A 17,456-nucleotide genomic window follows, 5' to 3' on the forward strand; every position below is an offset into this window, starting at 1 on the left:
AATTAAATCAAAGAGAAGTAATCACAGCAGTAGCTATGATCGGCAGTAAGAGAAAGTCTCCTCGTCAAAAGATCAGGATAATAGGAAATCGCTGTTAGCAGTAGCACACAGAAATCTGGGCAAAAGTAAAGGGAAGATAATGCATAAAGCATCAAGTGTAAGGTGGCATAGAAAAGGTAAAATGGCATTAATCCTCTCTAACTAGGAACACATAAAATATAAAACATTTGAAACATTCGCCATAGTTCGTACAATGGAAACGGGTCTTTCGATGGTCTGTCACCTCTCCTCCCATTTCCTATGGTAAACATTCAGGTCAGTGAGCAGTTATCTGAAAGTTTCTAATGTGTCTTGCACTAGATATATGAGGGAAGGTTCTCATGAGAACTCTTGCAGGCCTATTCTGTAGCTGTTGTCAGTATTCCATTGTATGGACAAAGGGGTAGTCTAAGACGATGAAACATTTCTATCAGTAAGTCTTGATGAGAGCATGCAAACCAATATCTTCAGAAAGTTCATATTTGCTAATACTATATTCATTTTAAAATATAGCAGAATACATTGTTGAGTGAAATGAGGAAATCATATGGTGTGAGGAAGCAAAAGAAATACCTTTCTTAGAACAGCACATTTTAAAGTGATGAACAACTTTACAGTTAGAGGATTAGGCCAGCAATTGCTGAAATGCATCTTACTCTAATGTCAAGCGGAAGTCCACAAAATAATTTTGGGGCATAGTAGTAGTAGCACATTAGGTATGAGAGCCTACTACTTATTTAAACTTCACGTTCAAGAAAGCATCTTCTCCTATGGTTAAAGCTATATTATTTATTTATCACATTTAAAAGGAGTATTTTTCTATGTTTTTCGTTTTCTCTTCTACAGATATGATAAAGTTAAATGCATTTTCTTATGTCAAGCACATTTTCTTCATTAAATGAAAAATGTAGACTTTAACAGTCCGTAATTGAACTGTTTAGCTTTTGTCTGGACTTTTTATGTCAGGTGAGGAAAGCCATGCAGTAACACTAAATAAAATATGTTGCTTAGACATGTGTTGTCACCCAAAAGTACCCTCATGCGTACTATAGTGATGAGGGAACGCCATGCAAGTTAAATACCTCTATCATGTTGAATACTCAAGGAGTGCAGCTATCTGCTGCTGAATAAAATAGGCTGGAAAGATAAGAGATTCGATTTAGAACTGGGTGGAAGTGCCAAATCTGGAGAAGATGCTACCACTGGAATTTCCTCCACCATAATAGCGATATGGTAGCTTGATTCTCTACCAAATATGCAATTTCCTTCACAAATCAGAGGATTTTCCGGTATCTCAACTCTAACTTAGATAACTTGTATCTTTGCAATGCCTAGGCTTTCTTTGAAAAACAAAGTCCTGCACTTGTACTAGGTTTTTTATTCATATTTCTATGAAGGATAAAATACAGGCAGTGTTTGACTTATTATGACATATGCTTTGACAAGGCACAGGTAGAAAATGAAATACACAGTTTTCATGAGTAACATATTGACTATTGGTTGCCTGGAAAAGTGCTTCATGTTTTCACTTCTGTTAATGTTTAATAGATTTGAGAACATTTACATCAGAATTAGGAACATTAAGGAGTAGCAATTATACTAAACATTACCTTTTCACCTTTTATTCATTTGTTCTACCAGAAATTAATTGCATGGTTTAGTACGTCATGATGTGGAAATACATTGTGACCTTGGAAAGGGTTTATGAAAAGATATCTGGCTTACCAAGTCTTTACAGAGAGTCAGAGGAGCCCAGGATGTATAAATGTTCTGTTAGTGCCATTTCACATCTCACACCCCTTTTCCTTTTGGTGATGTAACTTTACTCCATCTATGTGATTTTCAGGATTCATTATTATAATCAAATTGCTCTCACCATAAGCGTGATTATACTGTGCTGTAACTAACGGCCTGCTTCCAACTCTAATTCTGTCGCCACCACTCCGCTGCCTTTTGACTAGGTTCGCAGTATATAAATACAACACACAGGTGTGCCCCCTGATTAACGAATTAACAATATTGATGGAACAGAATATCGAGGACAGAAAATTAAAAATAAATATTGACAGGTAAGTAAGTATAGATTTGCTATACCTAACTCAAAGTATATGTACCCATGCAATACAAATATCTTCAAGGAACATAGATGTGGAGTTAGGAATAGTAAATCTATACTTCCCTATATGAAACTACATTTTGATATTTTGTTCCTCTATATTTCTATTCCTATTAGTATGCCACAATATTGTTGGTGCCGATATTTAGTAATACAATCCCACACACATAGATATTAAGCGTCTCTGGCAGTGGTTAACACATGGTTGCAAATTAGCCAGATACCATTATTGTGTGACGCACCTGTACTCCCATCACGTTAGCCTCAACATACGTTCGAGTGTCGTATCTCCTCTTGGTTTAGAGCAGGAAGATGATATGATATGATCATATGATATGTGAATGCTCTTACATGGACATGTATGCTCATCTATAGTCAGCACAGCGGAACACCACTTCTAAGTTCATTTACATTAGGAAAATTAATGATACTAAGTTACTGTCTTGGTGTCTTGGAAAGATGGGTGGGTCTTTTGTCATGGTATTAGAGTTTGTGTCACCGTACCAACAGCCAGAGACCTGCTCCCCTCTGCCCCCTAGTGTAATTGGACTGTATGTCATGTTCAGAAGCAGCATCTTTCAGGCCTATAATTATCCCTGTGTAGCAACAAATGTTTCTGGGGAACCATGTTTGTCATTCAATCTCCAGCTGAATCACGTGGCCACTATCTCTGAATGCCTGTCTATTGTATTCCCATAGGTGACGGTGGATGATTACGAACAGGCTGCCATTGGGCTGGCCAAAGCTCTGCTCATCCGTGAGAAGTACACACGACTGGCCTACCATCGCTTCCCAAGAACCACGGCCAGATATCTGTCCAATGAGAGCTGGAAAGTTGAAGATGAAATATTACCAGGTGAGCAGTTTTTTGCATCTAAACAAGAGGCAAAAGGAAAATACCTTAGCAGATACCTTTCGAACGTTGAAACTCTGAGAGACGCATAGTCCAAAGCTCACATCATATGTGAGTAAATCTATTAGGTTGGGTAAAAGAACAATGATTTAAGAGAAACTGAATCTTGTAGTTCATTTATGTGAATTGCTAATACCTCTACCATGCTGAGGGCTAGCTGAGTGCTGCACACATCCAGATGAATGGGTCACATGGCCATTTTTAAGAAATCTGCTACAAGGTATATTTGTGTCCTTGACGAATAAGCAGCAAAGAAAAATTGGTAAGCAAATGCTGACTGCTAGGGTTTTGTTAAGGTGAGCAGCAGTATGGATACGGCGCACTCACACACCATCACCCTGCACTACCGCACACACTGAACTCTGGGGACTGTAATAGTGTGCCATATCACAGCTGGGACAGTGTGCCGAATGACAGCAAATGCCACTCTGGGAATAACATACTTGTTAAAGTAAAACTGGCGGTTTGAATCTGACGGTCTACGTTTCACTGTGCAGGCAGCAACTAACCTGACTTTCAAAGGAGGCACACATACCCCTGCAGATGGGTGCTGTGAGTGACATCACTTGTCTGCAGGGGGATGCTCGAGGGGCAACTGAGAGCCCATTTCCCCTCTTGCAAAGGGTCCCATCGGGGGCACACCGCCTGTGCAAACAACCAGTCAATGCCCCTCATGGCTGCCTCTTTGCCTCTTACACTTAAGTAATATGGCGCAGGCGCAAACCCAAAGGATCCCTCTTTTGTAAAGGGCCATACCCCCGTAAAAATGAGGGAATGCCACTTGAGATCACACACTGGCACACATTTAGCACGGCGCAACTTGTAATGCAGAAGCAGCTGCGCAAACGTCCATTGCCTCTTATGTAAAGCCAAAGTGCCCTGAGGACCAATAAAGTGGGCACAAAGGGATCAAGCCTCGTCCCACCCTATCATTAGGCTTATATATGAAAAAGGAAAGCAGGCTTTTGATTAGTAGAGTTAAAATGAAAACATGGCTGACTAGATGGAAACGAGCAGTGCAAATGGCGAAAAAGCAATTGGACATTGCATTGTCCTACAGGAAAATGGATCCAATGAGGGCGGTGCATCGAGGCCTAGTCCAAAACAGAAGACCAATCATCAGTCTAGAAAAAAGTAAAGTGATTCGCATGCATGCAGCCCCTCATTTCAAATGTGTCCTCAGTATACATTATGGGATCAATTCGAAAATGAGTGAAAATGTTGCTGAAAAGTGTACTCACATTTTCACAGGTGAAATGCAGTGTAGAACGCATGGTATGAGGACACAGTCTCACCTCACTTTGCGCTTTGTTCCTCTCTTTGCACAGATTTCCATTTTCCCCCAGGTGAAGGACAGGACCCATTCAATCTTGAGGATGAGCACCAAAACCTGAATTACATCGTGGACATGAAGGGGGGCATTCCCTTTGTATACGACAACAAAGAAATGTTGGAGAAGGATGAGCCGCGGAGTCTGCCCTACCCACACCTGGAGACGTACACCGTGGACCTCAGCCACATCCTGGCTCTCATCACGGATGGCCCAACGTAGGTCATGCTTTGATGTATCCAGCTTTTATTTGAAGATGTTTCCTTCCCTTTTAAATTTATAATTCAATTCTTGTGTTGCCTTTTCTGCTCTTATGGTCATTTTGTAGGCTGTTTTACAGTGCTGTATGTGAGAAATGTTATCCATGCTGTGCGAGGAGTGCATGATACTGGTTGGATGATGATCACGATCCTCACACTGGACTGGCGGGTGAAATTGAAGGCTTGCTCCACATTGTGTAACAAGGGAGGAGTCACTGTCTGCTGGGAACCCTCATTAAACCATCCACACCCACTTATTCAAACACAATCAATGGCTACTGAAAGTCAGACAAAAGCATTGCGATGTCGCAGTCCTAGACCGGGTCATTTCACTGGTGAATTAAAAAAGGCACACACTACAACAGAGTCAGACGTGCACCACAGAGGTGACACAGCCCCAGGGGAACCCTTTAATGACTTCCTTTAGGCTTTCATTTCTGGCATGGCTAATCGCGATTATATATAGCATTTATTGTTTGAGAATTAATTGAAAGTCCTCACATATGGACTCCACCTTGATTTTGTAATTGTTTTATCAGGGATATTTTATTTAGGAAAGTGTAAGATACTCTGCTTTTGAAATGGTGCCAGAATATATCAGGTTTTTATGTTATTTATCTCACTTTTGAGTAAATGTTTTAACATTTCTTCAGTGGCTTATTGCTGGGGAGTCTAATGTAGGATCTGAGGGCTATGGACACACAATTGATGGACGGAATGCAGAACAAATCAAGACATTCACCCCCAGTGAAGAGATCTTGGTTAAATCCATCATTCTTTTGCTCACCATGCCACCCCAGTTTGGACCTGGCCATATGCAAATCAGTCTTGACCCTGTGCCTCATGGGAACAGTCCAGCCCGAACTGCCAAGCCTGGTCCTTCCTGGACCAGAAACAAGCATCCTAGGACCGGTTTCGGGGTTTCACCCCTCTTCAGCCAGGATAGCTTGATTCCAGTGGCACAGTGAGCCCAGGACCCACGTTTGGGCATACCTGGCGCACTTAGGGCGAGAAAGCAAAAAAGACACACAATTGATGGACGGAATGCAGAACAAATCAAAACATTCACCCCCAGTCAAGAGATCTGGGTTAAATCCATCATTCTTTTGCTCGCCATGCCACCCCAGTTTAGACCTGGCCATATGCAAATCAGTCTTGACCCTGTGCCTCATGGGAACAGTCCAGCCCGAACTGCCAAGCCTGGTCCTTCCTGGACCAGAAACAAGCATCCTAGGACCGGTTTCGGGGTTTCACCCCTCTTCAGCCAGGATAGCTTGATTCCAGTGGCACAGTGAGCCCAGGACCCACGTTTGGGCATACCTGGCGCACTTAGGGCGAGAAAGCAAAAGACACACAATTGATTAACGGAATGCAGAACAAATCAAAACATTCACCCCCAGTCAAGAGATCTGGGTTAAATCCATCATTCTTTTGCTCACCATGTCACCCCAGTTTAGACCTGGCCATATGCAAATCAGTCTTGACCCTGTGCCTCATGGGAACAGTCCAGCCCGAACTGCCAAGCCAGGTCCTCCCTGGACCGGAAACAAGCATCCTAGGACGGGTTTCGGGGTTTCTCCCCTCTTCAGCCAGGATCTGAGGGCTATGTCCATGCCAGATTTTAAACAAAACCACTCACGATGTAAATCGGTTCAATTTTCATACTGGTTTATGTTATTATTTGTGGCGCTCCTGAAGTTCCGGCATTGAGTCAGCCAGCCTGACCTTGAACCGGCTGAGCGTCAACTGCTCTCTTTTCTACTATGCTTTGATGCCCTATCCCCTCTCACATGCCCTTGACATTGGAAGACCGCTTTACCCTAGTGCCTTGGTTGAAGGACAGCATAGAACGGCAGTGATCGGATACATTTACGAACTCAACATAGAATGAATAGGCCACGTTACATTGCATGTGTTTACAATGCATGCCATTACAACGCGGTCATTACAACAACCCCATTGTTACATCGCATACCATTACAAGGCAAGTCATTACAATGATTTGCTGTGGGGGGCTGGAATAGTATAATTTACTTTTCCAACTCCAGTCTGTGCAACAGTAGGGAAGGTGTTGGATTTTAAATCCAACACCTTCTACCCCTTACAGCAAGTCGTTGTTGTTGTAATGGTATGTGCGTTGTATTGCATGTGTGGTAAATGATGTTTACCCATAGAATATATTAAACCAAACTTTGTAAAGGATGGTGAAGGACTCAACTGCCGTTTCTACCAACTCATGAATGGGCAAATGGTCATATTTGATATCCATTGATCGCAACATGAAATTAATTACTTTAATTGTAGGCCCTCATGTCATGCCTTATTATTCCATTTAGTCTTGGTAAAAACTGCCTTAACACTTTTTTACTTCTGTGTCATAGCATAATGAATTTAAAATATAGTATGCTGATGACGTGGGTTGCAGTTATTATATACAATGACCTTTAAATCCTCCCTGTAAGACTTCAAAGACAGCCATCGGCTTTTACATGTGTAGCCATTAAGAATAACTGCAGCGCTATCACATGCTGGTGGACGTTTACATAGCATTAGACATAGAACGTGAGACGCCATTTTGTGAAGAAAGCTATATGGCTGAAATCACCAGTGGTGCAACAGAACAGTCATAAGTGTGCCTTTGTATGAAACAACTTTTCCTATGTGAGTTTGTTATTCACAATGATCTTTGAATTTTGTTTGGCAGGAAAACGTATTGTCACCGCCGGCTGAACTTCTTAGGATCGAAGTTCAAGCTCCATGAGATGTTGAATGAAATGTCAGAGCTGAAAGAGTTAAAGTGCGTTCCCCATCGTGATTTCTACAATGTTCGAAAGGTACGGTATGTCGAAGATTGGTTGATGATGTTGTGGTTCTGGCGGAAGTTTGCCAATTGCTGAGACACCATTTTGAAGCTTACTAGACGACAGGGATAGCTCCATGTCCTGGCACTGCCTGGAAGGCAATAACAATATGGAGGGTGCCTATTACAATGACATCCAGTTAGGGCTTCTGTAGCAACGCGGCCAGTATCCCCATGTGAAGGCTCGTGTTGGTAAAGAACATTGTCCTCCATTTGGCATACAACAAGCTCAGGCTTCTTAGAATCAGTACTCCCTGGTCACTGGTACATACATTTTGTCACGATTTGAAGCTGAGGAGAACCCATCAAAGGTTTTTAGTTTAGCACATTTTGTCCCCATGGGCTAATTACTAATGCATCAATTCTACGCTTTGTGATACAAATGGCGGAATTTGACGGGAGGAATTTTTTGGTAAATACTCGTAAGACACGCATTCTTTTGGGAATACTAGTCACACAGGTTACCTTGTATGCTGTGGGAATCATAAGTTTAGATTGTGTATTGATAATTAGTGCAGTATTTTGCTAAGCCCCATCATCACTAGATTTGCACAGGCCCTGCCTGGCAAGGATAGCTGGCTTTGAAAGTGAGACCTTTTCAGCTATCTAAAAGGTCAGTCATACATGTTTAGAAAGAGCTTTCAATTGAACAAAAAGCCATGGGGGGAATGAATAGGTCAATGATTTGACAATGGCCTACAAAACATTAATATTTCAACCTTAAGGATGATATAAATTGGTAAGGGTTCTGAATCATGGGTTAAGTGTTATGTTTCATGCCATATGGCATGGACTGCTGGCATTACACATTTCTCTGTCAGAAGGTATTCACACCTCGAATATGGATTTCAGATTTGAAGTGATACAGCAGGTCAAAAGAATCAGGGAGCCTGAGGACTAGTTGGACACTTTATTCAAGTGTTCATCTTTACTGTGAGGAGACACCCCTGAGTAGGATAGTGCCACATCGAAGGACTGTTGTGGAGATGTTTAGTGTGGTCAGCTGTAATTGGCTGTGTACTTGTTTGGTCGGGCTCTGTTGATTGGCCAAGTATATATTGTGGAGGTTTTGTCAGTCCTATATCTGTCAAGAAAAGTATGGATTTTTTAAAAATAAAAATGATATGGTACTGCTATGGTTCCTTCTTAGAACTACTCTAAGGATACATAATGAGTGGGTTTAATACTAGTGATTTCTAGAACATGAAGCCTAATATTTTATATACTTAAAATATCTTACTAGAGTTTTTATTAAATTGTTTATTGAGTTAAGTGATGTAGTTGTGAGAGGACTATCTAGTTCTTAGGGAAGTTCTTAGTGACAAATGTGGACCTCTAGACGTTCTATGAGACCTGTAAGAATTATTTGAATACACAAAACAACGCACAAAAGTTATCTGAATGTGGGAGTACAGTGTTAAAGACATTGCGAAAATACAAAGAATGAAGGAATCCTAATTGGCGAAGTATATTTGTAATAGTAATGAGGTGAGTTTTACATTGTGCCTAAAATCTGGGGGTTTCCAAGGGCTTGAATAACACGTTACTATTAATCAGTTCCTTGCTACGCATTTTATGAAATTTTATAGAATTATGAAAAGCTGACTAATTTCTGCTGGAATTTTTGCCTGTAGTATGCAAGATACATATACATCTGCCTACTTGGTGGATTGGCCAATTGATGTTTTCAAATCTGTTTTTTGGGGAAATCAAAAATATTTTTGGGCTACAAGGCTCGTTGTCTTCTTTTAACATTACTGCATACCCTTCTACTTACTTGTATACACACACACACACACATATATATATATATATATATGTATATATATATATATATTCTTTTATACATACAAATAAAGCCACATACATTGCTAAGGCGATGAATATTTACACATGCATGCATAACGAATTGCATAGCTAAATACATACATAGCTACACATATCTTTACACAAACAGTTTGCTACAAAGTCTAGCTACTCACATACCTGCATACATACATAAATCCTAGCAGCCATATACACATACCCCTTTCAATAAATTTCACAGCACCTATTGATACTCCTCTTATCACTATCCTAAATCCAAAATGTTATAAATCCCTGAAAACCCCATGTTGCATTCCCCATTGAGGCTGCAAAAGACTGATTGAGTCAAACACTTTAAAGAGCGAATCAACCCCATGGAAAATTGGTCTAAATCTAGATGTTTGAAAACTTACCAGCAACGCTCAGACTGGGGGTCCCTGAACTGACTTACAGTTAATTTATTTATGATAGTTCCTTATATGCAGGGCCATATTGCTCAGCAGTGCTATGTGCCACCCCATGTCCAGAGATAGTCTATTTCCTGATGTTATCGCAGGACCAAGGGACATGTAGCAGGCTCAATTAATTCCCCTACGCCATGGCATCTAGCTTCATAATCGGGAAGGGGCCTGGACGGTGGAGTATGGGATGTTTACGTAAAAAAACTTGAAACTCCCCTTGACTTTCATAGCATCGTCCTAACCCGAAAACCACTAATGCTACATACATCATAAGAACTTTTCTTTAATGAAAGAAGAAAGCCAGATATTATCTGTGTCGGGGTCTTTTAGTAGATTTTGTTTATTTTAGTAGATTTATTTTGAAGGAGTTGTGCTCATTTATGGAGAACAGTGGTGTGACTTCATCAATTCTTGCCAGTGTACACAATTAGTATTTCTCTCTCGTTTTAGTCCATTTTAAGACATTTGGAAAGGGAATTTATTCTTCAGCCAGCAAGAAATAGTATTAGAGACAGCGGCCGCATGCCGTTCTCCACTCATTTCCTTTTTGGCCAATTGTTTAGGTCTAGCCTGACCCAGCGCCTGCGCTGGTCTGTTGAGACATTTTTTAAGGGCTCCAAAAAGTGCTACCAGGCCAGCCTAGAGCTACAGTGCATGTGCGCGGGCGCGCACGTCACGCTTTACCGCGATTACTTTCACTTTCGCGGCCGCTTTGATGTTCTCCGTGAGGCTTCAATAGATTGCAGTAGTTAAAACAAGCATTGGCATAGCCAATAGGTCTCGCTTTTGGGACCTTATAAGTGTTTAGTTTTGCAACTGTTGCATGGCTAAAGACTTATAAGGTCCCAAAGGCGAGACCTATTGGCTATGCCAATGCTTGTTTTACCTTTGCTGCTGTGCTGTACCAGATTCCATAAGTCTGGTGTTTGAGCTTCAAATTCATTGACAAACTGGTTATCAAGTGATGGGCCTCAGGTCAGCTATTGTATAGGATCTATTGACACAGGAAATCTTCAGAGTAGGATATTATGCACTGGGGCTGCACATTTTCTTTACTTATTGGCGTAAGACAGCTTAAAACAGAATGTGGGAGAGCAGCCGCTGCCACCAGACATCCATGCAGGGAGGTGGGCGAAAGAACCAGGTTTCTGCATCCTTTTGCCAACATGCTTGCATTGGCTTTATCATTTGTGGTGTCTCGCTGTGACGTCAGCCTCAGGTCAGGTGATAACAGTACAAATAAAAGAATTCATGGCACCGCCAAGTGCAAATATAGGAACATTGAATCAAGATAGAAAGATAAAACACAAAGGGCGGCTTTATGAATCACTGATCATGCACTGACATATTTTAAATATGTGTATGTATTACTGTGAGTAAATATTTGCTAGGCTATTATGTATTATTTCTACTTTTATTACTTTGGGTTTTTTATAAAGTGTAGCACTCGCCTCATGAATCAATGGAGAGCTGCTCATAGAACAGGAGAGGAGATGTACAGAGCAAATAAAAAAGGCATCAGAGCAAGGAAGACACATTTTGTAACACTAACAACAGCAGGGAGAAGGGAGACAAGCGCAAGTGGGTTAAGAATGGTGAGTGCCACATTGGGGGGAGGAGCCTAGCGCTTGACCAAGATGGCCGCGTGAGCTCTGAGCTCCCGAGACTTTCGCGCCCTCCGTCGACTATCCTGTCTCTAATCCTGTCGGTATGCATTGCATCGTGTGGATGACCTGTCAGGGAGGCGATTGATGCTACCCGCGGTCGGATCGCCCACCGGGAACCGGACTTATGCCTGGCGGAAGATAGCGGCCTACCTCCGAGGGATGCCAGGGGCTAGAGTTGGCAGGATGCCCGACTTCTAGTTGAACAACAACGGCCAGGCGAGGTGTGAACTGTCGGACGGAGGTCCCCGTCCTTTCACTTTCGCTTTCTCTCCCTTTGTCAGCCCTGCCCCTGGAGAGCTCTTGGTGGCTTTATTACCCTATGGACGCTCTGCAGGCTACTCTGGTGGCCCACTGCAGAACTGATCACTCCTGATTCATTTCATTGAGAGGGACCCGTCTTATCTGAACCGACCTGCTTGGTATCAACCATGTCGGGCAAAGCAGAGGTGGATCGGCTGAAGGCTAAGTCTACCAGGCGGGGAGCCTATACCCAAGTCAATAGTATGGACCGCTATGCTCTGCAGAAGGGATCACCGAGTGGGTCGGGCCAGTCGCCGGATACCCAGAAGGCGGCCTCGCCTTTGGCCCCGGAGCTCTCACTACAGGATGTCATGGGCGCGCTCGAAGGGATGCAGACTTCGATTGGGAGACAGTTTGATGCCCTGGCGCATAAGGTGGATGCCATCTTGGTGGATGTTAACCTGATTCGTGCGGACTTGGGCAAAACGAATGAACGGGTTAGGACCCTGGACCTCAAGACCACGGGCCTCACCGATGATGTCACGGAACTGCAGATCGAGGTTCGTAAGCTGAGGACCGAGAGTGATCTCGCCGCCCGCCGGCTGGAGGACTTTGAGAGCCGGGCCAGGCGCAACAACGTGCGCGTCATCGGGGTCCCGGAGTCCTCGGATGAGGCTTCGGTTGACCTGCTTGTCGAGGACTTGGTGCTTAATCATCTGCAGCCTAAGGGTCTTGGAAAGTTCTTTGCGGTTGAAAAGGCCCATAGAGTGCCGGGTGGGAGGCCCAAGGTGGGTGCCCCACCGAGGCCGATCGTCGCTCGGCTCTTTCATTTTCGAGATCGGGACGCTATCCTGCAAGCATCGAGGGTGACGGGCCCGGTCCCCTTCCAGAACGCGTCGGTGAATTTCTATCCGGACTTCACCCAGCAGGTGCAGAGGCAGAGACAGGGCTTTCTGGGGGTGAAGAGGCGGCTCCGGGAGAGGGATCTGAAGTATGCCATGCTCTTCCCTGCCAGACTACGTGTGGTGCACGAAGATCGGACATTCTTCTTTGACTCTCCTGTTATGGCCGATGAATGGCTGGACGCTTTGCCCCGGCGACGGACGGGGGAGGATATTGCCGAGGATGGGGACAGTGGCCGGGATGGGCAGGGCTGATTTTTCGGAGCCGGTCTGACTCGATTTGGCTATATTTGAAGACTTGAATAGAGTGCAGTCAATGCGGAGGGCTGCGGGAGGACAAGGGGTGCTCTTTTCCTCCCTTAGGGTACTTTTTGTAGATTTTTTGGGTTTTCTAGGGCGACAGGCACACTGCAAGTTGGGGGGGCTTTGTAAGCTGCAGCAGGGGTGCAGGGTGGGGGGGGTTTCTGGGATTTTGGGGTTTTTGTTGGGGGGTTTATTTCTGCAAGGCATGGGGATTCTTTCCAGGACTGTTCCATGGTGGCTCTTCGGGTGTGGGGTGGGCCTCTTTACGTTTGAGGATGGGGGGTAGGGGTTTAAGTGTTATAAGTTGGAATGTTAATGGTTTGGGGGATCGCATTAAGCGTGGGATTGTTTTGCAATTCTTGAAACGGTCAATGCCGGATGTTGCCCTGCTGCAGGAGACGCATCTTATAGGTAATACGTGCTACGCTCTGAATAGGAAGGGTTATACATTTATAGCACATTCGGGATTCTCCTCTGGGTCCAGGGGTGTGGGCATCCTAGTCAGAGCCTCGCTACCATTTGAGGTGGACTCCACCATTGTTGATGATATGGGGAGGTTTGTGGCGGTGGCGGGGCGGTGGGAAGGAAGAACTTTGGTTTTAGTTTCGGTTTATGTCCCGCCGGCCCTGCAGGCCTCCACGTTCACAGATCTGGGTAGGGCCCTGCTAGATCTCCCGGGGGGTATGCTTGTGGTGGGAGGTGATTTCAACGCTGTTGGCTCCGGCCTGCTTGATAGATACCCGCCCAGAGACACAGGGGGGGCTCAGAAGTGGCTTCCAGACTTCCTAGACACGCTTGGCCTGATAGACTGCTGGAGGCTCCGGCACCCCACACAGAGCCAATACACGTTCCACTCCGGGGCACATGGTAGTCTTTCCAGGATTGATTACCTACTCACTCTGGCTGCGCACGCCTCATTGGTATCCGAGGCGAGGCACATGGCGCGTGGTATATCTGACCATTCGCCAGTGTGGATCCGGCTGGATCTAGGTCGGGAGGGAGGAGGAAGGGTGGCCCCTATCAACCCGTGGTATTTCCGAGACCCCAAGATGCGCAGCGCGCTGGTAAAGAAAGTAGATAATTTTTTCAAGGACAATCAGGGATCCGTGGACTCGGCAGTGTCGCTGTGGGAAGCATTTAAGACCGTGCTCCGAGGGGAAGCCCTCTCCCTAGTAGTAGCTGCCAAGCGGCGGAGAGATGGCGAGGTTCTGCAGGTTGAGGAGGAGATCGCGGCTCTGGAGGGAGTGCTGGAGGAGGAGGTTACAGAGTCCTCACTGCATGAGCTTTGCTTGAAGCAAGCTGAGTATAAGGACCTGGTGACGAACGCCGCTAAGACCCTCAGTAGGGAACAGCAGGGCCGTTTGTATGATGTTGGTGACAAGGCAGGGAAACTCCTGGCTTGGCTGGACAAAAAAGAACGGGTCAATAGAGTTGTGCCAGAGTTGACGGGAGAGAGGGGAGAGGCGATTGTGGAACCTGAGAGTATTGTAAAGTGTTTCTCGGACTATTTCTGTAGGGTTTATGCCTCAGTGTCGGATAGGCCGCCCGAGGACTCGTGTGACCTCCTCCGTGATATCGAGTTGCCCTGTCTCTCCGATATAGATAGGGACGATCTAGATGGTGACATAACGGTTGACGAGGTGGCGGGGGCTATCCGCGCGTTAAACTCGGGCAAGGCCTCGGGACCGAACGGCTTGCCGGTCGACCTGTACAAGCTGTTTCCGGATAGGGTCGCCCCTCACCTGCGCGCCATGTTTGTGGAGGCGCAGGGGAGTGGGACCCTCCCGTTGGACCAGCGACTGGCGACGATAGTGGTTATACACAAAGAGGGCAAACCCCGAGATAAGTGCGCCTCATATAGGCCTATCTCACTTCTTAACGCAGAGCCGAAAATTCTGGCTAAAATCCTGGCGACCCGATTGATTAGGGTACTCGGTGACTTGGTCCACCCGGATCAATCCGGCTTCATCCCGCACCGAAACACAGCGTTAAATCTTCGGCGCCTTCATGGTGTAATCGCCAGGGCGGGCACGCTGCGTGAACCAGCTATTGTGGCGTCTCTTGACGCCACGATGGCCTTTGACACGGTGGAATGGGCATATTTGTGGGCCGTGCTGACCAAGTTCGGCTTTGGCCACGGTTTTGTGAGCTGGGTGAGGTTGCTGTATGAGGGGCCACTTGCGAGTGTGGTGGTGAATGGTCGGGCGTCGACTCCGTTTCAGCTTGGGAGGGGTACTCGGCAGGGTTGCCCCCTGTCGCCTTTGTTGTTCGCCCTCGCCCTTGAGCCGCTGGCTGCGTGGATACGTTGGCACCCGGATATACGGGGCCTTAGATGGTCGCCTGAACACGAGGACCGTATTTCGCTCTACGCCGATGATATCCTGCTGTATCTTGCCTCACCCAAGAAATCACTTATAGTGGTCTGTGACGTACTCACATCTTTTGGTAGGAACTCGGGTCTTGTTATCAACTGGAGTAAATCGTATTTGTATGTTCTTAGTGGCGAGGCTCCACCGATCCCTAGAACATGTTCGATACAGGTCGCTCAGCAGGGCTTCGTGTATTTGGGGATTTTTATCTCCATGGACTCTGCTGTGCGATATGAGAAGAACCTGCTCCCCCCCCTGGCACGCCTGAGGCGGGATGTTGAAAGCTGGCGGAGGCTGCCGCTCTCCCTCGTTGGGCGTGCGGCCCTGTTTAAAATGATGTCTCTTCCCCGCTTCCTCTACGCACTGCAGAATACCTTGGACTGGGTTCCGGCCAAATACTTTCGGGAGGTCGAAGGCCTCCAACGAACGTTGCTTTGGGATGGGCGGCCGCGAATAGCTATTGCAAAGCTGACGCTTCCATGGTACGACGGGGGCATTGCGCTCCCAGACATCCGACGGTACTATTGGGCCACCCAGCTGAGCGCGATTAATCATGGGTTTTATGGCCCTGCCCTCAGCCCTGGGTATGCCATGGACAGGTGGTTGCTGCGTGGTGGTAACTACTACAGGGCGTTGTACTCGCGGTCCCTAGACTCGTCCCTCACGGGGCCCACCGGTGTGGCAGTGCGTGTGTGGAAGATGGCAACTGACTCGCTGGGCTGGAAGGATAGGCTCACCCTCGCTACCCCGCTGTTTGAATCGGTGAGACTGGGAAGGCTTTGGCACACAAAAGGGTTTGATAAATGGGACCTGATCGGCATCTCCAGGGTGGGAGATGTGCTGAATAAGGGGAAGGTGAAGTCCTTTGAAGAGTTGCAGACGGAGTATGAGCTGGGGCCCTCCGAGTATTTCCGATATATTCAGGTGCGTCACGCCCTCCGATCAGTCCTCGTAGAAGGTGAGAAGGTGCCTGAGTCCTCTCCTTTGGAGGACCGGGTCCTTGATGGCCATATGCCCGGGAGCACGATCTCACTTATCTATAAGAAACTGATCAACGTCCGGGCGGACATGCTTCTGGGGCTGAGGGACCAGTGGACTAGGGATGGCCTCGAGTTGGATGATGAGGATTGGCAGTCGGCTGTTTCCTCTCCTAAGGAGGTCGCGATCCCGTCGCGTCTGAGGCTGGTGCAGCTTAAAATACTGCATCGAGTGTATGTGACGGGGCCAAGGCTGGTTCACATGGGATTCTCGGAGGACGGCCTATGCAGGAGGGGATGTGGTATGGTGGGTACTTTCCTGCATATCATTTGGGAATGTGGTGTCATTACGGAATTCTGGAGGAGAGTCCATGCAGTGATGGGGGAGGTGACGGGCATTGCTATGCAGCCGGAAGCGCGGTGTTGCCTCCTGAATGTCTGGGGGCCCACTGACCACGATGTGGCACAGACCCAATGGGTGACTCTGGGTAACATGGTCGCTAAGAGAGATATCGCGCGATTGTGGGGCTCCGCGGGGCCCCCCACATTGACCGCGTGGAAAGAAAATATGGACTGGAGTATGTTAAGGGAGAAGACGGTCTATTGCGCTAGAGGCCGTCCCCGGAAGTGGCACGCCATCTGGGGGCGGTGGAATCAATACAGGGGGGGAATATGTCTTGCCCCGGATCTGGATCCTCCCGAGGAACAGCTTTCCTCCTAACCTTCTTTCCAGCTCAGTATGGTTCATGGACTTTTTTGGCCTCTGCTGTCCCCCTTCTTCCTCTCTACGCTGTACTGTAACTGGTAGATGAGTGGGGTCCGGCCTCCCCTGGGGGGCTTCACCATGGGCTTTCAGTGTTCTTGCCTTGCTGGGGTTTGTTGTGGGTTGTTGTGTTTACTTAAAATTGAACCTTTGCACTTCTCCTTTCACGGTACTGGGGACGCATCTTTGTTTCTATATATCGATGCTGCCGAACCTCCGGGTTGTCGGCTGAATAGCTGTGTCCTGACTTTTGAAAATAAAGGTTTTTTAAAAAAAAAAAAAAAAAAAAGAAAAAAAGAATGGTGAGTGCTTTTAGAAGCACGGAGAGCAGGTGTTATTTCTGTATTGATTTATTGGAGATGTATTTCTAACACACTCATGTAGTTAAAACAGCTGCTTCTAAGCACACAGTGGTAGGGGAGGAAGCAAAGATTATGCCAAACATAAGGT

General features: G+C 46.1%; 1 protein-coding gene across 3 annotated transcripts in view; it reads left to right on the top strand.

The window, feature by feature from the left end:
* AMPD3 (adenosine monophosphate deaminase 3) overlaps positions 1-17,456 on the top strand; it is a 108,633-nt gene that overhangs the window by 34,131 nt on the left and 57,046 nt on the right. For all 3 annotated transcript variants that reach the window (XM_085648174.1, XM_085648173.1, XM_085648175.1), the window contains exons 4-6: positions 2,855-3,011; positions 4,397-4,616; positions 7,363-7,492. In XM_085648174.1, coding sequence (XP_085504300.1) covers positions 2,855-3,011; positions 4,397-4,616; positions 7,363-7,492 — 507 coding nt within the window. The remainder of the gene's footprint in view (positions 1-2,854; positions 3,012-4,396; positions 4,617-7,362; positions 7,493-17,456) is intronic.

This window comes from Triturus cristatus, chromosome 3_2 (assembly GCF_964204655.1).
Source record: "Triturus cristatus chromosome 3_2, aTriCri1.1, whole genome shotgun sequence".
In the NCBI taxonomy this organism is placed as follows: domain Eukaryota; kingdom Metazoa; phylum Chordata; class Amphibia; order Caudata; family Salamandridae; genus Triturus; species Triturus cristatus.